The sequence below is a fragment of the Prunus mume genome, linkage group LG2, assembly GCF_029339155.1.
Source record: "Prunus mume cultivar Tortuosa linkage group LG2, ASM2933915v1, whole genome shotgun sequence".
Taxonomy (NCBI): domain Eukaryota; kingdom Viridiplantae; phylum Streptophyta; class Magnoliopsida; order Rosales; family Rosaceae; genus Prunus; species Prunus mume.
In genome coordinates this window covers 21,906,344-21,930,476 of record NC_142699.1, presented here as the reverse complement: position 1 = coordinate 21,930,476, position 24,133 = coordinate 21,906,344, and the positions used below count along the sequence as shown (strand labels likewise).

The 24,133-nt window shown below is 40.2% G+C and overlaps 5 protein-coding genes across 7 annotated transcripts; 3 read left to right on the top strand and 2 right to left on the bottom strand.

The window, feature by feature from the left end:
- Positions 1–665: 665 nt before the first annotated feature.
- LOC103321813 (uncharacterized) lies at positions 666–1,944 on the top strand. The gene is made up of 3 exons (XM_089045398.1): positions 666–1,480; positions 1,573–1,630; positions 1,739–1,944. The coding sequence occupies exons 1-3, from the start codon at positions 966–968 to the stop codon at positions 1,757–1,759; spliced, it is 594 nt and encodes a 197-aa protein (XP_088901524.1). The 5' UTR covers positions 666–965; the 3' UTR covers positions 1,760–1,944.
- Positions 1,945–10,887: 8,943 nt separating this feature from the next.
- Positions 10,888–12,542, bottom strand: LOC103321811 (glucan endo-1,3-beta-glucosidase-like). Its single transcript, XM_008223649.2, has 2 exons — positions 12,349–12,542; positions 10,888–12,240 (listed from the first exon to the last, which is right to left on the bottom strand). Exons 1-2 carry the CDS (start codon positions 12,434–12,436, stop codon positions 11,252–11,254), a joined length of 1,077 nt encoding a protein of 358 aa, XP_008221871.2. The 5' UTR covers positions 12,437–12,542; the 3' UTR covers positions 10,888–11,251.
- A 954-nt stretch (positions 12,543–13,496) lies between these two features.
- On the top strand, positions 13,497–14,674 carry LOC103321770 (uncharacterized). The gene has a single exon (XM_008223602.2). It carries the CDS (start codon positions 13,936–13,938, stop codon positions 14,431–14,433), a length of 498 nt encoding a protein of 165 aa, XP_008221824.1. The 5' UTR covers positions 13,497–13,935; the 3' UTR covers positions 14,434–14,674.
- Positions 14,675–15,521: 847 nt separating this feature from the next.
- Positions 15,522–18,426, top strand: LOC103321810 (basic helix-loop-helix (bHLH) DNA-binding superfamily protein). Its single transcript, XM_008223648.3, has 8 exons — positions 15,522–15,795; positions 15,917–16,102; positions 16,200–16,287; positions 16,670–16,738; positions 16,830–17,357; positions 17,458–17,691; positions 17,852–18,028; positions 18,160–18,426. The coding sequence occupies exons 1-8, from the start codon at positions 15,695–15,697 to the stop codon at positions 18,250–18,252; spliced, it is 1,476 nt and encodes a 491-aa protein (XP_008221870.2). The 5' UTR covers positions 15,522–15,694; the 3' UTR covers positions 18,253–18,426.
- Positions 18,427–18,562: 136 nt separating this feature from the next.
- LOC103321809 (proline-rich receptor-like protein kinase PERK12) lies at positions 18,563–22,372 on the bottom strand. Of its 3 annotated transcripts, none has more exons than XM_016792047.2 (9): positions 21,944–22,372; positions 20,819–21,849; positions 20,265–20,714; positions 20,053–20,139; positions 19,812–19,882; positions 19,619–19,695; positions 19,391–19,538; positions 19,148–19,309; positions 18,563–19,058 (listed from the first exon to the last, which is right to left on the bottom strand). In XM_016792047.2, the coding sequence occupies exons 1-9, from the start codon at positions 21,991–21,993 to the stop codon at positions 18,750–18,752; spliced, it is 2,385 nt and encodes a 794-aa protein (XP_016647533.2). In that variant the 5' UTR covers positions 21,994–22,372; the 3' UTR covers positions 18,563–18,749. The 3 variants fall into 3 exon arrangements, with proteins under 3 accessions (XP_016647533.2, XP_016647532.2, XP_008221869.2); XM_016792046.2 differs by having other exon boundaries at positions 21,961–22,372; XM_008223647.3 differs by having other exon boundaries at positions 22,024–22,372.
- Positions 22,373–24,133: the final 1,761 nt, after the last annotated feature.

The window sequence follows — 24,133 nt, the reverse complement described above, 5'->3', positions numbered from 1 at the left end:
ATCCTTTTACTTTTAATGTTCAGTTGACCGTTGTTATAGTGCTTGAGACCATATTCATTGTTTTCCATGATGTTGTTGTCTTGGCTGTAATTTTTGGCTTTGTGAAATTTCAATGCTAGGTGCTAGTAGTCCAAGGAAAGGGTGGACAGTATGACATTCTAGCAACTCAAGCAGGAGGCATTGAAAATGTTGGTTTTACTCAACAAGATATGTACAACTCCAATAGAGATAGACGTATGAAGATCAAGGGTCATGATGGAGAAATGTTGTTTGATCATTTCATGAATGAGCAAGAAAAAAATCCAGGGTTCATATTCAAGGTTGAGACCAATATTGAACACAAGATTACTCGATGTTTTTGGGCTGATGCAATCTCTAGGCAATCGTACAAGTTTTATGGTGATGCAGTTATCTTCGACACCACCTACAACACCAATCGATATTGTATGATCTTTGCACCAATTATGGGAGTAAACAACCATGGTCAGAGAATTATTTTTTCTGGGGCATTCTTAAGTGACGAGACTGCAGACTCCTTCATTTGGTTGTTTAGAGAATTTTTAGGGCTATGCCAGGTGATGCTCCGAAAATTATTATTACTCGATCAGATCCCGCAATGACAAAAGCCATTTCAGAAGCTCTTCCAAACACATTTCACAGGTATTGTAGCTGGCATATTTTGAATAAATTCTCTGACAAGCCCGAGTGTACTCTTCACTATCAACGATTTAGAGAATGCGTTTGGGATTCTGAGAGTAGAGATGAGTTTGACTTGAGATGGAAGAGTACTGTTGAGAACAGCGGGTTAAATGAAGATACATGGTTGCAATCAATATTTAATATTCGGTCTAAATGGGTTCCAGCTTATGTGAACCACATTTTCTCATGTGGATGGCAAAAAGAAAAAAAGAAACCGGCTGATTGTTTATGACAAATATGCAGATTTTGCATCATGTAGCTGTCATATGTTTGAGAGTTTGGGAATCCCATGCAGCCATACTTTGGCATATTTGCACAAAATACGTCAGCTTCATGAATTGCCAGATCAATATATTTTGAAGAGATGGACTAGATCTGCTAGATCTGATCTTGTGGTAGACAATGATGGTGTTGAGATATTTGTTGACAACTCCTTAATAGGAAAGCGCAGTGCTTTATTCCAACGATATTCACATGTGATTGATAAAGTCATCTTAAGTGATGAGGCTAGTCAGATCTTCTGTGAGGCATTGGATTCATTGATTGAGAGGATTAAACCATTGCTTAATGGTGCCGAAGAAGTACTACCTTCTGCAAGAAGAAGTATTGATTTTGAAACTAGTTTAAATGAACCAGATCCTGTTAAAGCAAAAGGAAGCGGGAAAAGACTTAAGGGCAGAAAGGAGTTGGCGAGAGAAAAATACAAAGGTCGGCGTTGTAATGGGTGTGGAAAATATGGACAAACACACAACAAAAGGAACTGTCCTATGCTTCAAAAATCGTAAGAATGCAAACTTATTTGTATTTTTCCTTTCTTATTATTATGTATTAACCTCATGTGTAACTTTATGATGTTATCTTTGACCATGATAGATCTTCAATTGTTGACAAAGATGCTTTTAATGGCATGGATAATAGTTCTTCGTCACAGGTAATTATAGTGATTCACAAAACTTATATTATTTTGTTAATGAAATGAATAATAGATCTTCGTCACAGATAAATTTTTATTTCTTCTCCCTTTACTTTGTCTTGTCAGGATGATGAGTTTTTTGGATGATGTTTCGAGCTCCAGTGATTCCACCTATTTCTTGGAAAGAGCTAGGACATGGCTAGTAAGGTGTCTGTAACAACACAAGATGTGTGTGTTCTTTTTGGGTCGAACTCGGATATTGTTCCTTCCACTACAAGGAAGTATTTAGGTTTTTTTTTTTTTTCATCATGTACATGTAAAACGAGACTCAATTTTCAAGTGTCAATAAATTGTTCGTAATTATCTATTCAAATGTTTCTAGACTGCTGTGAAGAGGTTCTTGAAGAAGGACATTAGACTTAGCACAAACTGGAAAAAATGAAAATTTGGAGGCATTACAAGTTGCTGCAACCTGCTCACTAAAATCGGAAGCAAGTTAAGTTTTACAATGTGTATATTATAAGATGGCTAACTTCCTTTCACGGCCACACCTCCTTCGTGCAGAAACAAGAAAAGCACAACGGCCAAAAGGAATATTCAATTCAATAGAGAAAAAACAAAAAGAATGGAAAGCAGTACCTATAACTGTTTATCAATGAGAAATTATGCATTGTGAATGGTACGATCATTTTGAAAAATATTAATTAAAAATAAAACTGAATGATATAAACCGTCATATATCAAATGGAACAAGCTTTGAGATAAAGAGGTTGGCGATGTGTTCAAATAACCTTTTCACATAGAATTGCTTAAGAGTAGGTGGTCCTTAAATTGATAATTAACTTCAATAAATTGTACAAGTTGGCCCCAAGAACTATCATCTAAGCATAAAAGTTTATATCCAACCCAAAAAGTACTACAAACATGATCACTTGGATGAGAAGTTCCATGACAGCAAAACAAACACCATCAAAGATGTTAAATCCAAAGTACAGCAGATGGTCCAACTTCGAGACTGACATAAACGAACAAGATTACTCCATTAAAAACCTGCAATGCAAGAAAAAAAACGAAAAAGAAAAAATGAGATTACAAGAATTTACCAGAATTTCTGCTCCTAATTGATTTCAAGGAAAAAAAATACCAAAATTTGATTCGTCTATGCTCCTAAGAACATTATAATTATAGGAATATTTCATCTGTTTCTATTGATTAAATGAGTGTATAGTATCTCTATTGTGCACAGCTTGTTAGAGAACTAGAATAAACAAACTCTGTGGAGTGCAGAAAAGTGTAGGATCAGATTTTGATCAAATCAAGAATTACCCATTAAAACTTATATCAAGAATTCATCATTAGAACCCAAATCAAGAATTTACCATTAGAACACAAATTAAAAATTGCCAACTTATATCAAGAATTCATCAATGGAACCCAAATCAAGAACTACCCATTAGAACCTATATCCAGAATTAATCATTATAACCGAAATAAAGAGTTGCCCATTAGAACTCTGTAGGGGGACTTTTTCTTCCTGCAGCTAATGGGCTGGGCTGCTGCAAAAGGCAGATGAGGAGATTACCCCTTTTGTTTAGGTTCGAAAATTAAGCCCCAAAATACCTCGAAAGGGCAGCAAAACCTTAGGAGATATTTTGGATAATCTTCACCAACGAGAATAATGGTGACTTGCAGATAGTTTTGGCATGCTTACAGATGGTCTTTTTAGCTCAGCATGAGTGGCATGTGGCATGGGAGCAAAATCAACATGAGTTTAGCATTAAGAGAAAAATTAGGCTTGGTTTATGAGAAAAGAAAGTGTTTAAGTAAGGAATGAGGTGTTTTGTGAGGAATTCGACTAGGGAAAGAGGAAAAAGAAAGGCAGAGTTCTTCTGGCAGCTGCCAGAAAAACAAATTGGAGAAGAAGATGAACAATGCACGAGCTTGTTGAGTTTTTGCAAGTTAAAGAGAAAGCTTGCTCTCTGCAGGTTGTGGGTTGTCTCTGTTGGGTAGGGGAAGGTTCAATTTATAGCTGCTGGAAATCACCATTTTTCAAGAAACCCTAATGGCTTCTACTTATTTTGGCTAAGTTTTTTCTTCCTTTCTCCTCCTCTTCTCTGACTTCCCTTTCTTGGCAAAGATTGCTTCTGTCTATTTACATGAATTCAAGGGATTTGGGGGCTCAACATCCTCCTTTCCCCCTGTGCAGTGGGAGCTTCCACTCTTGGTTTGCTGTTTTTTCTTCTTTCCTTTCCTCTTCCCTGGCTGAATCTGATGAAGGAAAAAAGTGAAAATATATGCTGGTCCAAAGGGTGCTTTTGACAGGTGCAGGCCAGCATTCCTTGGTTCTTTGGGCGTCTCTGGCTTGGAACTTGCTCCCAGCAGCTTTGCTTGATGAGTCTGCCAACCTCCTCCTTCACGTGTTCTCTGTTTTTCAAAAGAGCTGAAGCTCTTGTAGGTTATTTTGGGTTTTTCTAAGGGTCAAGATGGCTTTCTAAGCAAATGGGCTTTTTGTGAAACATTGGGCCTTTTGATTGGGGTTATTTTTTTGGTTGGGTTATTTCTTGGTTAGGTTATTTTGCTTGGGCCTTTGGGCTGCTTTTCTCTCTTGTGCTTACCCATATGTTTGAGCCTAAGAAATGGGCTTGAGTCTCGAGGCTCCCAAGCAACCCGAGACTTTCCATTTCTCAGTCCATCAATGGGTCTCATGTTGATTTATCACCATCCATGCCACAACCCACTCAAGCAAGCCCCGGGTTTTTTGAGTGGCTTGGGCCCACCTAGGCTTGTGGCGTGATTAGGTGCGGAATGATAATTCATTGCTTAGCGTGGCGTGTCGTTTGGCGTGGCATGTGTGCAAGCGCATATGATGAACTTTCGCATGCCCAAATCGGGTTTCTTCTTGGTAAAGCTTCGCATTGGGCCGAGAATTTATTTGGGCAGAACTGTGAATATTTTGGGCCTCAACAAACTCAAATAAAAACTTATCACAGAATCAAGAATTTACCATTAGAACACAAATTAAAAATTGCCAACTTATATCAAGAATTCATCAATGGAACCCAAATCAAGAACTACTCATTAGAACCTATATCCAGAATTAATCATTATAACCGAAATAAAGAATTGCCCATTAGAACTCAAATAAAAACTTATCACAGAATCCCCAAATCAATAACCCATCTCAACCTTGACCAGAAATTGTTAAAATTAAAAACCCATTGCAGAACCCCAATTCGAAAATCACAACCCAAATTTAGAACGAAACATAAACACCGCTATGGATACACCTACCTGATTGGCATAGAATTCTTGCAAGCTCAACTCGCGATGGCAGCTCTTCCTTCGTGAAATACAATCCGGAGTGGGGCCTACAAGGGGTGTCCCTTAAATAAGCTTATTTGAGGGATCCCTCAATGGAAGCTATATATATATACATATATATTGAAGAAGCAGCGCAAAACACATTCTTTCTTCTTTGTTCTGTCGCTCAAGAAGCTTATAGCCGCTGCCTCCTCCTCCGATTCTCTTGTAGTGGAGGGAGATGTGGCTTCAATTACACAACCTAGCGTCACCGATTCTGAAAGCAGTGACCAACCCATCATTGAACATCCGCTTCAATACTCTTTGGGTGTGAATCTAATAATTCTTCTCTAATTCTTTCTTTTGTCTAAGAAAAAACAAATTTTTTTTATAAATTTTTTATTAACCTCCACGAAACTCTCATACATGTTCATCTGTAGTTTTCAGATACTATTTTCTTCGATTACAGATTGTAAACCACATATATTTTCTTCCACTGTTGTAGTTTTCTTCTGGGTTTGATTGCAATGGCGTGCAGCGGTGTTCAAGGTTGATTGTCCTCTATTTTCATCGATGGGAACAAACCTCATGATTTTACATCTTTCTCTTCTGACAATCATCAAAAAATAAACTCAACAATCAATTTACCGATTTGGGTACGAAGGATAAGGCCTCAAAGACCGCCCAAGATCAAGACTTGTTAATCTTCGACTGCGAAAGTAAAACAATCAGATATTGAGAGGTGAATTTATACCTTATCACCATTGTTGCGGACAAGAAAGTCTCTCTCGGATGAAGAAAGCAGCGAGCGAAAGTCTTGGGGTTCGCTGTTGACCAGCTCAGTGCACGTTTTGTTTAGGGAGTTTCACTAAAACACCCAAAATGGGGGTTGAAATTATAAAAAAACTTAAGCACTATTTAAACATATAAACACACCCAAAATCCATCATTACACACACTCAAAACCCATTTATAAACACACCCAAAAAGTTAACTTTGGGGTTGATTTTGGGTGTGTTTCTATGTTTAAATAGTGCTTAGGTTTTTTTATAAATATATGTCTAAGATTAGGTTTATTTATAAATTTGTATTTTGTTTACTTGTTACGATATCAAATCTCAATCATAGGAGTAGATTGCTGCAGAGCTTTGACCGATTCTGTTTCCTTCTCTAGTCCAGCAATCCCTGTAGTTTAGGCTGTAGTTATTACTTCTTTCCATATATATTTTTGTATAATTCGCTATATGTCTTTGTAATTATTATGACTGAATACACAAACAACATCAGATTATCACTTTTCACATGGTATTAGAGTACTAGGCTCTGGGACCTTCACCACGATTTGATTTCTTCTTAGCCTTATGGTCGTTTTTTATTATTTTGTTTGAGAGCTCTCTGTATCTCAAAATTCTACTTTTTATCATGGATCAGTTTTGTTCCACCTTTGCCAATCACGTGGAAAAAAACATTACAGGTCTAGCAAGTTCTTATTTTTCTGATTTTCAAAATTCAGTTTCTTCCAACAATTTTTCACAGGTTTGGATTCTTGATAGTTGTGCAACGGATCACATCACATCCCAACCTTCAATTTTTTCTCAATCATTGTCTTCATTGACCCCTTCATCTATTAAATTACCTATTGTTGAGGCCTAAAAATCTAAGGTTGAGCCCAAATAAATTCTTGGCCCAATGCGACACCTTATTAAAAAAATGACCTGGTTCAGAGCACCCGAAATTCGTCATGCACACTTTCACGAGCACAGCCATGTGTCATGCCAAATAAATATACAATTTATCACGCTAAGAATTAAAATAAGCCTATAAAAGGCATTGGCTCTGCAAGCCCATGCTAATTATTCCGTCAAGCACTATGTCTCTCTTCAAAATGACAAAATTCAAGCACGCCAAGCGACATGCAATGCCAAGCGAAAAATTATTATTATTACACCTAGCCACGCAACAAACTTAAATGGGCCCAAGCCACACAAATGTCTGGAGCTTGCTTGAGTGGGTTGTGGTATGGATGGTAATAAGCTTTCATGAGGCCTATTGATGAGCTGAGAAATGGAAGTTTTGGACTGCTTGGGAGCCCCCAAACTCAAGCCCATTTCTTGAGCCTAAATATGTGGGTAAACATAAAAGAGAGGAAAAAGCTCAAATACCATAGAAAATTAGCCTGAATACCCTAGAAAATTAGCCCATCACTTAAGGAAATTAGCCCATGTTCTTAATGGGCTAACTCATCACTTTAGCAAGGCCCAAATAGCTTAGAAAATATCCAAAAATCTCCAGCACATGGTTTGAAATGAAACCACAATAGAAAACCATGAGATGTTTTTACGCTCAGGCTATTGGGAGACTCCAGCACATGGCCAAAGACAAACCCGATGCAAGCCATCAGAAAACCAAAGGATATTGGCGCGCACATGAGAAAAGGCAGCCTTCAGATCAGCCAAAGTTACCTATCTCCTTCCTTTACTAGATCTTGTCATGAAATAAGGGAGGAAAGAAGGAGAAATGAAAGCCAAAAATAAGAAATCACCGCTAGAATGGCTGCAAGAAGACTTCTGAATTCCTAAAAATATGGTCTCTATGTATTGGGCAGAGGAGAATTTCACAAAATGGGATGGATCGAAGGGAGATGAGAGAAATGAAAAGGGGACTTGGCAAAATTGGAGAGCCCATTAGGGTTTCTTGGGAAAAATGAGCTTCTAACGACTATAAAAGAATGTACCTCTGACCCGTTAAACTCAACCAGAGCAGTCGAGCAGGCTTATTCTCTAACTGCTAACATCAAGCCCAAGTGCCTCACCTTCTATCTCCTTTTTCTTTATCCTAAGCAACACACATCTGGGGAGCAAGCTTTATCTTTCCTCCCTGAAGCCTCTGCAATTTTAAGCCTTATTCCTCCATCTCCTCCCCTTTTCTCTTCTGTTAAAACACTCCAGAGCTTGACAGATTTTTCACAAACTGCCGGAAACTACTCAACACACCCATTATACCCTCATCTCTCTCCCTCTTCAACAAACCCTCGTAAAATTCATTCTCTATTTCCTTAGAACCCCTGTCTTTCAAAAGAACTCACAGCTCTCTCTCTGTTTATGCTAAAATCATGATGGCTTTGCTCCTATGCCACAAGCTTCTCATGCCAAGCTAAGAATCTATCTGTAAGCAATTGTTATTTTTGCTGATGAAGATAACCAGGATGCTTCATAAGGCTTCACTTCCCTTTCGAAGCATTCTTGGGGCCTGATTCTTGAACTCAGGCACATGGGGTAATTTCACATGTTTCTCTTTTCGACAACCCAAGCCCATTCGTCAAGCTGCTGGAATAAAAAGATCCCTACACCTACTCGTGCTAACGCTCCAATACATTCCGTTGGGTCCATATCTTTTGATTCCAATATTTCTTTACACAATGTTCTTTGTCCCTTCTTGTAGGATTAATTTAATGTCAATTAGCAAGCTTACCAAATCTCTAAATTGTTGTGTCCTCATTTTTCCTTTTTTTTTTGTCTTTTGTAGGATTTGGCAACGAAGAAGACAATTGGCTTAGGTAAACAACATGGCGGACTCTATTTTATTCACCTTGTTCCTACTCACCCATCCTCAAATCACGTCTCCACTTCATCAAATTTTTGGTATCAACGTCTCGGTTACCCTTCACCTGCTCGCCTCCAATTACTTACTAAAATAAATCCAGCTATTTCTTCTAACTCTTCTCACCAATGTGATGCATGTCATTATGCACGGCAAACTAGATTGCCTTTTGGTAGACGTTCAATTTCTTCTACTGAACCTTTTTTTTTTTTTTAAATTCATTGTGATATTTGGGGACCCCATAAAGTTACTTCTCATTCTAGTGCACGCTGCTTTTTAACCATTATAGATTACTATACTCGTTGCACTTGGTTATATTTCATGCGCTTCAAATCTGAAACTCAGCCATTATTAAAATCTTTTCATGTTGTTGTTCATACTCAATTTAATCATGATATAAAAGCAATACGTGTTGACAATGGCAGGGAGTTTGCTTCTATGCACCCATTTTTTTATGGAGCATGGCATCCTTTATCAAACTACATGTATCTATACTCCTCAACAAAATGGAGTGGCTGAGCGTAAACATCACCACATTTTAAATGTTGCTCGTGCTTTACGATTTCATTCAAATGTTCCTTTAATCTTTTGGGGTTAATGTGTCCTTACTGCTACCTATCTAATTAATCACATGCCCACTCGTTTGTTGTCAAGAAAGTCCCCTTATGAACTACTGTATAATCGTGTACCCTCATTGAATCACTTGCGAGTCTTTGGGTGTCTTTGCTATGCCACAAACGTCTATCCTATCCAAAAATTTGACTCATGTGCCCGTCGTTGTATCTTCACCGACTATCCTTTAGGACAAAAGGCATATTGCCTTTATGATCTCACCACAAAACAATTTTTCTCTAGTCGTGATGTCATTTTTTATGAGAATGTTTTTCCTTATTCAAATTCTGCATGTAACACACAACCAAACCTAATTGTTTTGCCATGCATAGACTCTTCTTATGAGCCATGTACGAATCTATTCTTCACACTTCCTCATCAACCTGATGTTTCATAGCATCTTGACTAATCCCATCCTTCAGTGGAGGAGTCACCTTCTGTTATTCCCATGGATGAATCTAATAATTCTTCTACAATTCATGCGAACCACCATAACTCCACTCATCTTGCCTCGCTGGGGCCGGTTTCTCTTCCTCCAACTCTTCCCGTCACTTCTGCTCCCACAGAACTGGATTCCTCGGTGACAGCTCACCCATCTCCTCATCTTGAACCAACCCGTCACTCCACTCGTCCTACACGACCTCATATTTGGCATCGTAATTATAAAGTGTCTCATGCTATGTTGCATACCAAGGTTCTATCGTCCAACTCTATGCCAAGTTCTATGAAAGGTACTCGTTATCCCTTGTCAAATTTTGTTTCTTATGCTTGTCTATCACCCGCACATTGTTCTTTCTTAGTTATTATTTTAAGTCAAACAGAGCCCACTTTTTATGATTAAGTTGTGCATGACCCCAATTAGTAACAAGCCATGACTGCTGTGATTACTGCTTTGGAGCAAAATAACACATGGACCCTCATGTCCTTGCCTTATGGGCACAAGCCCATTGGTTGCAAATGGGTGTATAAAATCAAACATCGTTAGGACGACACCATTGAGTGTTAACAAAGCTCACTTAGTGGCTAAAGGCTACACCCAACAAGAAGGCCTTGACTATCATGAGACCTTCTCCCCCACTGCCAAACTTGTCACTATGCTTGCTTGCTATTGTTGCTGCTCGACATTGGCCTCTCCACCAACTCAACGTCCAAAATGTGTTCCTCCACGGAGATCTTGATGAGGAAGTATATATGCTTCCTCCACCGAGCTTTCGTCGATAGGGGGAGAATCTTATGTGTCTACTCAACAAGTCACTATATGTACTTAAACAAGCATCACAAAACTAGTTTTCCAAATTTTCCAATGCTATAAAAATGGCGGGATTAATCAATCCAATGTAGACTACTCTCTATTCACCAAGTCACATGGCTAATCTTTCACTGCTTTATTGATTTATGTTGATGACATTATAATTACAGGCAATGATCCAGCCTCCATTAAATCTCTCATGGGAGTCCTTCATTAAAAAATTCATATCAAGGACCAAGGTGGCCTCAAATACTATTTGGGCATAGAAGTGTCAAGATCCAAGCGTGGAATTGTCATCTCTCAATGAAAATACACCGTGGGTTGGGTTGGGTGGAGAACTCAGGGGTTCTCTTTATAATGATAGAGACAAAAATAAAATTCATATTCCTTTCCTTCCTGGCCTCTGGCCTCTCTCTCTATTATTATTTTCTTGGAGAGTAAGAAAAAGGAAAAAGAATCAGAGCATCTCTTCGCCTCTGGCCTCTCTCTCTATAATTTGAAAAACAAACATTGATTCCTTACAAGTGTGAACATTGAAATAGTAATGTTCGTGTAACACTATTACATAAGATTATCTACTAGTACATCTTCAACGATTTTAGGAGATTCCAAAAAGATAAGTTCGATAAAAATAACGCATAACAACCAACACTATTTGCACCTTCATTATTTTCACAAAGGAATCTAAAAGAGAGTGAAGTAATTAGATTAAGGAAGACGACAATATGAATAACGGCACGTCACTCTAGTATTGATGCATCTGACAAAACGACTGAACATACAACGCGTGGGCCCATAATGAAGCCAGAAATTCCAGACGGAGATCCATTATTGGCATTGAAGTGCGGGCCCCGTCCTCAAAACCATAAGGCCCATGTTCAGTTAAAACTAAGCCCGTAAGCCCTAAGCCCATCAGGCCCAAAAATTCCAAAATGCTTCTCGTACTCCTCACCTCCTTTCTCATTCTCGTCAAACAGGTCAAACAAGAAAACCTCCACGCCCACCCCTGGCCTCCTGGGCGTCCCAACCCCTTCCACAGCCCGCCTCACCACCTCAGCATTATACGCCAGTGCATTTTCAATGCTCGCCGCCTCCCCTCCACGTGTCGGCCAACCTGTCTCCGAAACCACCACAGGCACGCCGGCAACTCCCTCCCTCTCCATCGCACTCACAAACGCATCCACACTCGCGTCGAAGAGATTACTATACGCCAACCCACCGTCCAGAACGACCTCACCGGCGCCGGAAGCTCGAAAGAGCGCGTAATCGAGAGAGACGAAGGGATGGCTGCTTAAGTAGCTGAAGTAGGGGTAAGAGTTGACCATGAAGGGAGAGTTTGTGTCGCGGAGGAAGTGGAGGAGGGGGAGGAGAGAGGGTTGGAGGGAGGGGTCGAAGGAGGCGGAGGAGGGAGGGTAGGAGGCGGATAGTACGGAGGCGGCTTGCGGGGAAGAGAGCTTGATGGTTTGGGAGAGGCCTAGGGTTTGGAGGGCTTGGTGGAGGTTGAGAATGGCGGGAAGGACGTGGGGGATGTAGTAAGGGTCTTTGAGGAAGACCTCGTTGCCGACGGCGAGGTAGTGGATTTGGTTGGGGGGGATGTGGGCGAGGATGTTGGATTGGAGCCAGGCAAGGGCAGCCAGGACTGTGGCGGAGGCGAGGGTGGGGAGGAGCTCGTTGGGGACCCCGATAGTGAGGCGGATTGTTGGGGTGGACGAGAAGGATTGGAGGGTGGCGGGGTCGGTGTTGAAGAGACGGACGGATGAGATGTTGTTGGTTTGAAGGATTTGGAGGACGGCGGCCTGTGGTGGGAGGTTGTTGGCTACTCGGCCGTAGCAGATTCCGATTGGTGCCGCTACTGCGGTTGTTGAACCTACAAAAGTAAGAATTTAAAACCCTAGGTTAAACTTGAAGTATAATAGTTATGGAAACTTTAGTTAGTTAGGGCATGTGTCATGGCATGCCATGCATTGGAATTTACCTATTGAGGGTGAGAGAAGATAGAGAAGGAAGAGTGAGAATTTGGAGTGGAGGAGCTGATGATGATGATGATCAAATTCCTTTGGCATTTTAATTCTTTTGGGATCCCAATTAAGCTTGATGTTGAGTATTTATTTAATGGAGTTGAGTTTAAATTTGGGATGACTTTATGCGTGAAGGGTTAGCTACAGGTAGTAGTAGATATATGTGTTGTTTTGGTTTTGGTTTTGCAGTAGTTTGTGCATGCTTTGGTTTGAGGGTAATTTCCTTTTCGTTTTGCTACAGGTTTGGTCATTATAATTTCTCCTCCTCTTCTTCTTCTTCTTCTTCTTCTTCTTCTTCTTCAATTGAATAATTAAAAGGTGTTATGCATTGTGGTCCCACTTCAGCCTTGGTGTCAGTTTGGGTAAACACACCTTTTGACCAGCCAACAACGCCCATAGGATTGGGATTGACCAGAGCTCCCACGTATTAGTTCGATTCACACATTTGAGCCTACTCTTCGACATTCAAAACATAATTTAGGAAGTGTGAGAAGTAAGTAACGACATTGCTTTCTCACCTACACCCACTCTTACCCATATGGACATTCAAATTGCACATGTCTCCTCCTTGTAACCCATACAAGTTAACCCAACAAGAATTTTGCATATGAAAAATTTTAGGCTTACCACATTGTGTACTACATCTCTAATAGAGGTGGACCCTATTGTATTGGTGCTCTTCACCTTTATTAGAAATGTGGTACATAACGTGATATAAAAATGCGATAAGCCCTAACATTATCCTTTGCATATTGCTTTGCTCTGATGATCAAAAAGACCTAAAATCAAGCTCAGCCCACCTAGCTAGCTAGCATAATCCTTGCCTAAAAAAGAAAAAGGAATAAAGATGTCCCCGGCCATTAAGCTCATAAGGGTGCTTTGGAGAACCCCACAACTTGTTTGTAGAATTTTTGGATGCACATATTAAATCAATTGAAATCCAATGACAGTTAGATCAACACTAGCTAGGTGCTCAATTATATTGTTTGTTTGTACTGATTTCCATGATGACCATCCATTCACCCAATCATATATATGTACAAATTATATGAGAGCCTGCCTGCCTATCAAACAAATGCTACTTTTTTCCAAGGGGCTTTTGAGAAGAAGCAATGTGCTGTCCAAAGCCTCCAAAATCTTGCTTTCTCTCCATACAAAGCAATCTCTTGCAGCTCCTAAATTCCTTCTTCAGCAGTAAAGACTAAAGAGAGATCAGCAAGGAATCTCTTTAGTTTTTCTCTTTATTAAAGAAAGTTTGCTCCTTTCTTGATTTCAAAACCCAAACATTTGAACCCCCAATCTTAATATTAATGTTAATATTATACACAACATAACCTCATCTCACAGGCAATCCATATTCATATTAATGTTCTTGCTTGGCTCCTGAGTAAACACAAGTCTCCCTTTGTCTGCACTCAAAGAACAACAGCTACGTACAGAGACAGCCTTCATAATAATACTAATTAGCCCCCAAATCCCATCCCATATTCTCTGTTTTATCCCAATCCCAATCCCCAAGTGGCAAATAAAAAACCATCATCACCATGTCCTCCTTGCAGCCTCAGCAACAACAGCCTGCTCTTGTTTACCCAAACAACGTGAGAGGACAGCCGTCGTCTTCCCACCATTCAAATGGCTCATTTGGGACGGTTTTCATTGTGCTGGCCGTTATAGTTGTCATATCAGCCATTGCTTGCTTTCTTGGACGGCTCTGCAACCGCCGCCTCCATAACTCAAAACCCAACAAGCAACCGGCGCACAACCTTCGTCCCAGCAAAAAAGAAGCTGTCGTGGATCATAACCACATGGAGTTTGGGAATAATAATAATCCCAGTTTTCGTGCCCCAAAAGACGCGGACATCGAATTCGGGTTTGACAAGAAAATCCCAAATGGCAATGGCAGCAGATCAGAGAGCAGAGGATACATGAACAATCACAGCAAACCACATCATGGAAATGGTGATCATCACATTCACATGAAAGGTGAAATGAAGCAGCCTGGTGATCATGTTGTGATTGGAGAGCCCCGAGCAACTGGATGAATTGCATGATGATGTCACACGTAAGGATGGGATCATCAGTAACTTGTAGTAGCCGGATTGGCATATATGTCAAAATTAAATTAGTCCTCTCGTTTTCTCTGTTCTTCTCTGTTTTCTTTTTCCTTTTTTATTTATTTATAATTTCCAACTCTGCAACTTCCTTAAAAGTATTGATACGTACTGATGTTATAAGGTATTGTGATACAAACGTACATAATCATTGCATGTGATTTTCCATTGATATGTTCTTGAGGCAAAGACTAAACCCTCATCAGTAACAAAACAAAGGCTCTGATAAAAGTAATTGATCTCATAAAAGAAAGAATGTCAAGTTGAATGCAGAAAACCTAACCCACAAGGGTATCTAAGCATTTCAACTGGGCTTTGTGGGCTGTCATAAAGTAGCTGGGCCTGAGGCCCATCAAGACCTCAATTCTGTGACTTGCTTTTCCGTAGACAACCGCCTCTAGCAGATGTACTGGTAGTTGAGGAATTATCAGAGAACTGTAACCGTCCTGCTAAGGCAGACAACATATACGGATATATACCATACTGTGCAAATTTTCTTTGCCCCACAATTTTATTTTTATCCACCACCACCCTCAACTATACAAGCCTTACAAGGTGATTTTGACACAAATGTGGATTTCAATACCAGATTTCTTTGCACAATTAAGTATATGACTGATTTGCTATTGCATTGAAATTGAAAACCATTTTTTGTCTAACAATTCCAGCAATTAAGCTTAAAGACTGCTTCAGCACTTAAAAGATTATGTGTATATGAACAAAATTATAAATGCAAGGTGTCATGAACCCAATTACCCACATTCTTTTTGCCCAAGAAATGAAATATTTTCAGTTATGGGTAGCTTTCAATTCCATTGGAGCTTTTGAACCATTCGATGGTCGTTCTGTAAAATGATTTTGGTAGTCAGTCAAAACTGTCGCTGCTCGCTCTCTCTCTCTCTCTCTCTCTCTCTCTCTCTTCCCTGCTGGTATCAGATTCCCCCTGTCACAGATTTGCCTCTGAGTAAAACGATACACTCCCAATTCAAAAGCAGAGGAGTTGGTTAGCATTGTCGTGTACCATGTGCCTTTAAATTATTTGGGTTGAACCTGTTATATAAAAGCAACATGGTAAGTCGGCAGTGCCACACTAATATATATTCGCCACTCACTAAACTCACTACACAAGGCAAAGCTTACACAATTAGTCTTGGACTCACTCACTGCAAGTATTGCAAAAGGAGACAAATCAATGAGAAATTTGGAGGGAGTTGCTGAGTCGCTTAGACCCCTTGTTGAGTCCAAGCAATGGGACTATTGTGTTGTGTGGAAACTTGGCGATGATCCCTCTAGGTAATATCATCAGCTATTTCCAATAAAACCCCACATAAAAAAAAAAAAGGTAACCCACATCAAAAGTTTCCATCTTTTTTTGAATCTGTTGAACTTTTTGTGTGTTTGCTGAAATTTGTAGGTTTATTGAAATGATGGGTTGCTGTTGTGGTGGTGGGTATGAGTATGACTGTGTTAATGTCAAAGAGGAAGAAGGAGAGTCCCACTCTGCTAAACTTTGCAGGGATGGCTTCCTTAAGCACCCAATTAGGACAAAGGCTTGTGAGGCTCTTTCCCAGCTGCCTTCTTCTATGCCTCTCTACTCTGGGTAAAGTCTCTGATTTTGGCTCGCATTTTATGTGTTTGAGTTTTGGCGTGAACAGACCAAGAGATTTTTTGTTTCTGATATGTGAGATTGAACTCAGGATTCATTCGGAGGTGATCATATCAGCACAACCCAGGTGGCTTAGTGGTCATGTCAATGCCTCGGGTTCAAATCCTTCACAATCACACGTGGGTAACCCAAAATGCCTCTCACTTCGTTCTTTTCTGATGACTTTTTCTCAGCAACCAAACAGTTTTGAGTTTCTTAATATGGGCTTTTGAGGTTGGTCACATCACAATCAACAAATCATCATTGTAAAGGTTGAAAAAGACCACCGTTTTAAGACGAGACCGTGGAAATAGTTGTATTGTTTTCACTGCTTTAGCTTTTATTGAAAATTTTAGAATCACCCACTCTGTGCTCTCTATCCCAAAGCCAGTTTCCTAGAAACAAAGACCCACAGCTCCAAGGCTCCTCAAAGTGCCTCTATGAATTGTTTATTATATGCAGTAGATGGATCTTAAATAGCATAGACATTCTGCTTAACATGGACTAATGTTGTTTTGACAGGACTACGTTGGTACCCGAGTGTTGATCCCTGTGCTAAGTGACCTCATTGAGCTCTTTTCCACAAAGAATGTAAGGTTTTTATTTCTCTTTTCTAATCATCAGAAGACAGCGCTTTATATTTTCTCGTCCAACTTTGAATAACATGAAGTTCACTTTTCAGATTCCTGAAAATCAAAAGATGTTAGAGTTGTTTATGGCCCCATTCAATAACTCTTTAAAACAAGAACCCATGGCTACACATGACTATGCCATTGTGAACCTCAATGCCAGTGCAAGCCTTAATGAATTCCATGTTGATCCATTGCCAGAAGAGAGCCCAGAAAAGTTGCTACCTTCTTTGAATTTGGCAAACTTCATTCCCGGGCCACAAGTTTTCCCCTCATCAGTTTCCCAAACTACCTCCTGTCCTATCCTTGAGGGATCATCCAGCGGTTCAAATCCTTCGAGTGAACATCCATTGTTATCTTCGCGCTCTAGAAAGTCCAGGCGTGGTGACAACTTGTTGCAGCAACAGGCAGGCTTGGCTTCTGGCAGTGGCAGTGTAGTAGAGAAACATAAGGCAAAGGTGACCAGGAAGACAGGAAGCGGGCAGTACCAATCCAAGAATCTTTTCGCAGAGAGGAATAGGAGGAGCAGGATTAAAGACGGACACTTTGCTCTACGTGCTCTAGTCCCGAAGATAAGCAAGGTTAAGATCATCTTATCTGTGAAAGACTCCAGGGACAACCTCTTTTTTCTTTGATCTTACTAACATTTGGTCTTGTTATTCGTTTATTGACTTCTTGTAGATGGATATACCTGCTATTATAGGAGATGCCGTTGAATATATTGAAGAGTTAAAGAAGAAGGTGAAAGAACTTGAAGATGAGCTCAGGGAAATCGAAGAGGAGGAGGACTTGACAAAGAACAAAGCAGATGTGAAAATTCTGGCCTCAGACATGAGAAAAGAAGGCAGCATTTGCTTGATTTCTACAGAGCACAAACAGGGTTCCTCTAGTTTTGTTCAAAAGAGTCCAACAGCGGTATGAGTACTTATGAATTTAGCATCACACTTAAGCAGTTACTCTTGTTCCAACTTATACATTCGGTATATGTCTGCTGATTTAGTGAAAGAGTTCACGATCCCTACTATGCATAATGTATCAAATGTTCTGTTCATTTACGTGCCGCCTTGTCTCTTAGGTGCAAGTGGAAGTGAACCAGATTGGCAAAAGAGATTGTTTGATTAAGTTGTTCTATGAGCAGAGCCGAGGCGGGTTTGCAAATTTGATGGAGAATATGGATTCTTTAGGGCTTCAAGTAGTTGATGCCAATGTTACCACATTTGACGGAAATGTCCTAAACATCCTTAAGGTTCAGGTAAGATTCTGTGAAAGAAACTTCTGCTTATATTTGAAACTATCATAAGAAATCATGTCAATAGCAAGTAAGAACAATTTCTTTGATCACTTTTCTAACATTTACTTGCAATGCGTTTGTCCGTACCATAGGCAAACAGAGACATTCAGGCAAAGAAATTGAGAGACAAGTTGATCCAGCTAACACGGGAGACAAATCAGACAGTTCACAAAGGCATAAATTGACAGATTATCATCGATTTTGAAGTGAAGATTTCATTTTCAACTAAGGACACCTAGATAATTCCTTTAGACATGTTCGTTGCTCGAATATCTGCTTTAGACATGTTCTATTTCTTTTTGATGATCATAAGTATGGAAGTTCTGGAGGCTAATATATATGAGCAAACTGAAATCTTATTGCTCTACTATCAATACAGATTGTTTTATATTAATGACTAAAAAGTAGCTTGAGTAAACTTTACGAGCTTCCCCGCTGCTAATGCTTTGAGGGAACTAGAGAATATAGTGCCTTTCATCAAGGAAAAATGAAAAAGAAAAAAGAAGCAGCAGCTTAGCCTTAATTTACACACTAATATGTCAGATTAAGTCAAACAAGGGTGTTTTTTTTTTCTGTTCTTTTCTTTTTTTATCTTAAAAAAACTGAGTGCAGCTCTCTCTCTCTCTCTCTCTCTCTCTCTCTCTCTCTGGTGTGCACCATGGACTAGATTAACATTCAGAAATTAGAAGTTGTGTCTGCCTTGAGTGCCGCTAAGTCCCTTCTCACCACCGCGGGTTGTAAAGGCTCGAGTTTCTGATTCGTCGCTTGAATCGGGGCGAGTCCATACACTTTGGGGTCCAGATATTTCTCTGGTGGTGAACTCTCTGCTTGACATTTCATACTCTGAGCTGCCTTCGCTGCCTAATGCCATTCTCCTGAATCTCACAATGTCTTCATTGTACTGCCCAGAGTCATATGCAGTGCTCTGCCCAACTTTCACTCCATTGCACAGATCAGACAATTCACCTTCGCAGTCCAATGCTCTCACCACCTGAAAAACAATTTGAAATTAGACTGGCTCAAGCCTGAAAAAGAAGCAAATCAACTACTTCTACTAGTGCTGCTTTTTATTAGTATCACCTGAGCCATCCTTGGTCGTTTAAGAGCAGAATGACGTACGCATGCCGCAGCTGCCTCAATCATTCTGATCATTTCACCCTCCACGTAATGCTTCTCAAGCCGAGGATCCACCAATTCACTCAAGTCCCCAGTTTCAAGGGCTTTAAGGAGGATCGGACGAGCCTGCCAAATTTTGGACAGCACGTTCTTGAATTGTGAACAACTAATTTGTAACATGTTATAGAGAGGTAAAAATGTCCTTACCCATTCAACCAAACTCTCATCCCCAAGAGGCTGACTCGTGTCAACAGGTTTACGCCCGGTTACAAGCTCTAGAAGCACAACTCCAAATGAGAACACATCTGATCTGTCTGTCAATTTCCCACTTGATGCATACTCAGGTGCCATGTACCTGAAAGCCAACTTGAACATAAATTCCAAGGAACGGTCTTAAGCAGTACAGTATTATATTTCCACCCAGCTCTTGCTCACCCAAATGTTCCCATGACTCGAGTCGAAACGTGAGTATTAGTATCGTTTGTAAGTTTGGCAAGCCCAAAGTCTGCAACCTGTGCTCGAAGAAATTCTAAAATCAGAAACTAGAACCCCACTGCCCATGTCACCAAATTAAATTCAACAAAAGAAGAATTAAGTTCAACAAAAGAACAGGACTGGATAGACATGCCTGTGCCTCAAAAACATCATCCAACAGAATGTTTGCTGATTTAATATCTCTGTGAATAATTTTTGGATGACCTAGAAACAGATCAAGCAAGGAGAACAAGACAAAATCAGATAATATGGATTGAAAGAGAAATTCAGTATTGAATGTATCAGTTTACTTGCGCACAAAGTCACAAAGAGAGCACTTCCATTTTTAATAGTATAAACTAGTGAGGAGAGAATGCAGCAGCACAGGTACATACAATCTTCATGTAAATACGCCAATCCCTTTGCAGACCCCAAAGCAATCTTCATTCTTCTGGTCCATTCCAACACCGGCATTCCGGCACCTGAAATCATCACAAATCAACATTTTGACAAAGAGAACACAAGAACCCAAATTTATGACAAGTAAAAGATGTCATCAAAAGCAGAGCTTTTTTTTTTTTTTTTTTTTTTGGTATCAATCACATACCATGCAAATGGTGCTCAAGAGTTTTATTGGGAACAAATTCATATATAAGCAATCTTTGATTGTCAGAGATGCAATATCCCACCAAAGAGACCAGGTGACGATGATGCACGCGACTAATAATCTCAACTTCTGCCCTGAATTCCTTCTCTCCCTGCCCACTACCAGCCTTAAGCTGCTTCACTGCCACAACTCTCCCTTCCGGCAACCAACCCTTGTAAACACATCCAAAACCACCCTCACCAAGAACATTTTGACGAGAAAATCCATTGGTTATCTCCATTAACTCTTCATACGTGAAATGGACTTTAGTAGCAGCTATGAGACCAGAATCTCCACTGTGCGCTTGATAGCTATTATCAAAAGAAGAACGTCCCGGCGGCCCACTTGAATAGAAGCTTTCTGTGGGACCAGAAGTTGCAGGACTCTGTTGCTGCGCAAGATAATATCCACCTGCACCACCACAAAAGTTAAGACTCTTTTAACCACATAGTCTAGGCACAACATTGATCTTGATGTATTTTGTATATCGATTAGCCAACAATCTTTTCGCGTACCCGATAAGTTACTGCCAGGAGGACCAGGGGTGGGAGGCAAGTAATTGGGGGGGTATACTTGGGCCTGCTTCTTTCTCCTCCTTATGAACACAAAAATGAGAGCTAGCAAGGCAACGAGGAAAACTCCAGCTAGAGTCAACCCCACAACAGTGCCCGTATGCCTACTGCTACTTCCTCCCGTGTCCTCTGAAGACTTAGTTGAATTTAAGTTTGAGGGAGGGGACAGTGTGGGGGTGAAATTAGAAGACAGAGGAGGGGGCTGAGGTGTGGTTCCTGAAACTGTTGGAGGGGTAGGAACGTTAGGAGGAGATAGGGCGGTGGAGTTGGTGGTTGGGATTGTGCCGTCAGGGTTCGCCGGAGGTGGGGGGGATGCTGGAGGGGACTGAGAGTCAGTGGGTGGGGATTGAGGAGAGCCTCCTTGTTGTGACGAATCAGTTGGGGGTGATGGAGATGACGAACCACCGGAGGATGGTGCAGGAGCTTTATTAGGAGTAGTACTAGGCGGAGGAGCTGGAGCAGAAGGTGGTGTTCCTGATGGTGGTGTTCCTGATGATGAGGTTGACGGTGGTGGCGAGTGGGGAGGAGGAGAAGGGGTGGGTGCCTTTGATGGTGGAGAAGACGGTGGTGGTGAATTTGGGGGTGGAGAAGACGGCGGCGGTGATGAAGGCGGAGGAGATGATGGTGGCGGAGATGACGGAGGCGGTGCAGCTTTAGGAGGTGGAGAAGCTTTCGGAGCAGGCGGTGGAGATGATGGAGGCGGAGTCTCTGATTTTGGAGGCGGCGCGGCTTGCGCAGGCGGCGGTGATGATGGTGGAGTTGGGGTGTTTGCTGGCGGTGCTTTGTTCTGCTCGGGACTCTGCTCATGCGGCGGCGGCGATCCATTGGTCTGGTCATGCTGCGTCGAGCTCGCTGCTTGTTCGTCAGGAGGATGAGGTTCATCAGTTTCTTCCATAATTCTCCTTCCCTTTATCAATAAGTACCTCTCCTCCTCCTTTATCGTTCTATCAACTTTTCGTCCTTTCAAATTTTCTCTGTAATTCCACCAAAATTAATGAGAACCAGAAAAGAAAATAGATTAAAGAAGAAGCAAAAGCAGAAGAAGAATCATCGAAAGTATGAAATAACCTTGACCGAAAACCAACCCTATATAAAAGGCAATAAGGCAAAGTTTCCATACAACGCCAAAAATGAAAAGCAACAAGAACCTGCACATGCAATGCAACTTTTACGTTGGATAGGTTTGCATGGGTTCTGCAACTTCACGTACAAATGGCGCGCACTAACCATGCACGCACGTGCGAATTAATCTAGCTCTCAAATTCTAATGAAAGAAATCTATCAAGGAGAAGAACAGAAACAGAGAGACAGAGAGACAGAGAGACAGAGAGAAACAGAGGTCCGGGGTGGTTGTGTGAGAACTGAAAACCATTCAAGACCACCCACACCACCACCAATCCACCAAAACGACAAAAATAAAAATAAGAAACAAATTGACGGGAAAAAGAAGGAAAAAATAAAAACTATCCCTACAAATTCTCGCTTGGTTTTTTCTTATTAAGGTTTTTGTTTCAATGTGTTTTGATATCTCTAAATATTGGTTGTAAACCGCGGGTTTTTTAGGTTGGTTAAAAAGTTAAAACCCGAACTGTCGCTCTCCCTCTTTTTATTTTTTACTTTAATTTTTAAGTTACTGCTCCTCCTTCAATTTCGGGTTACCGCGCAACTTAAACGGGACGGTGGCTAGATGGGGCCCAACAGGATGAGCTGGCAGTTTCTTCCTTAAGTATAAATATTAGCAGAAGATAATGTTGTTTATCCTTATTAATTCTATCTGTTCAACAATTTCAGATACAAAGAGTGTGCTTGTAAATGGAAACTAGCCATGAATTCTGGAATCCAAAAATGGATTTTCCTTTATACAAAGAGTGTGCTTGCATATGGTTATATATAATCATCTTTGTATTTGGTTTTGTAAATTTTCTCCTACAACGTGGTTTGAATTAGAGTTTGATTTGTATGATTTGTATGATTTTAAGATTCGTAGAGTATCCCGTTGAAACTTCTTTTTTATTGCTTGGGGCAAAAGAAAAAGAAGGAAAAAGGCATGTCATACGCACGCAAGAGAAACACAGTTTTTGTTTTTTATATCACACGTGCCAAGCAGTTCTATAAAGTTTTAGCGCACATGTGCTAGTGGACCATAGACCGAATCTCATGCAAAATGAATGGCTTTTGCCAAAAAATAAGGGCTTTTTTTTTACTAAATACCCCCTTAACTATCCCGTTTGTCGAAATTATCACATTTAACTATTTGTTTAGCCAATTTAGCCCTTATATTAAATTTTCTCGTCAATTTACTCCCCACTGTTAGTTTTTAATAAATTAAATCTAACTGTCTGTTAAAAAATCAGGTGAATGCCATATGCCTGAACTTTTGAGGGTAATCTCATCTAATACATAAAAATAAAAGAGAAAAAAGAACAAAATAATAATTATTAAAATTAAAATAGCATTTATTGGGCAACTGTAACCTTAGGAGGAGGAGGAAGAAGAAGAAGATGGAGGTCGAATTTAGGGTATTTTTGGGTGCGAATCAGAGCAACGAGAAGACAACTTTCATATCTGATGATTGAATCTAATTTACTCGGGGACTCTATTTTGTTAAATGTAAAGACTGAGTTAGTTAGTTAATGAGTCATCTGTAAGGCACGTGCTCTCTATTGAGTCGATTAGCAGTGTGTTAGCTGCTATAAGAGATTCGATTCATTATAACAATATAGATTAACATAAATAAAATCAGAAACATTCTCTCAAATATTCTTCTTCTAGATTATTATTCTTCTTCATCTCTTCCTTTTTTTATGTTCTTCGGCATTGTTGCTGCCGCTTGATTTCTTCTTCGTCTTCGTGTGTGGATTCAGATTCTACTTTCACTCTTAGAAGTTTTTTCTCAATCTTGAAAGTTAGGGTTCTTTAAAATTGGGGATTTATGTTTCCTGATTCTTGACTCTTGCCTCTTCTCCTCTGTTCTGTGAATTTCTCTGAAACAATTGTGTCAAATCTCCTTTTCTCATCTTCTATTTAGGGTTTGATATTTTCAATGGCATCTTCTGTAATCACAGTTGAAGGTCTCTTGGGTATTATTACTATTGGTCTTGGTGAGGATAACTTCCTGAAATGAAGTTTTCAACTCGAATCCGTGCTTCAAGGTTACGATCTTTTTTGCCATTTTGATGGTACTATCGTTCCTCCTCCCAAATTTGCAATTGTTGACAACGAAGGAGGGACCTTTGAAATTACCGCTGCCTACAAGAA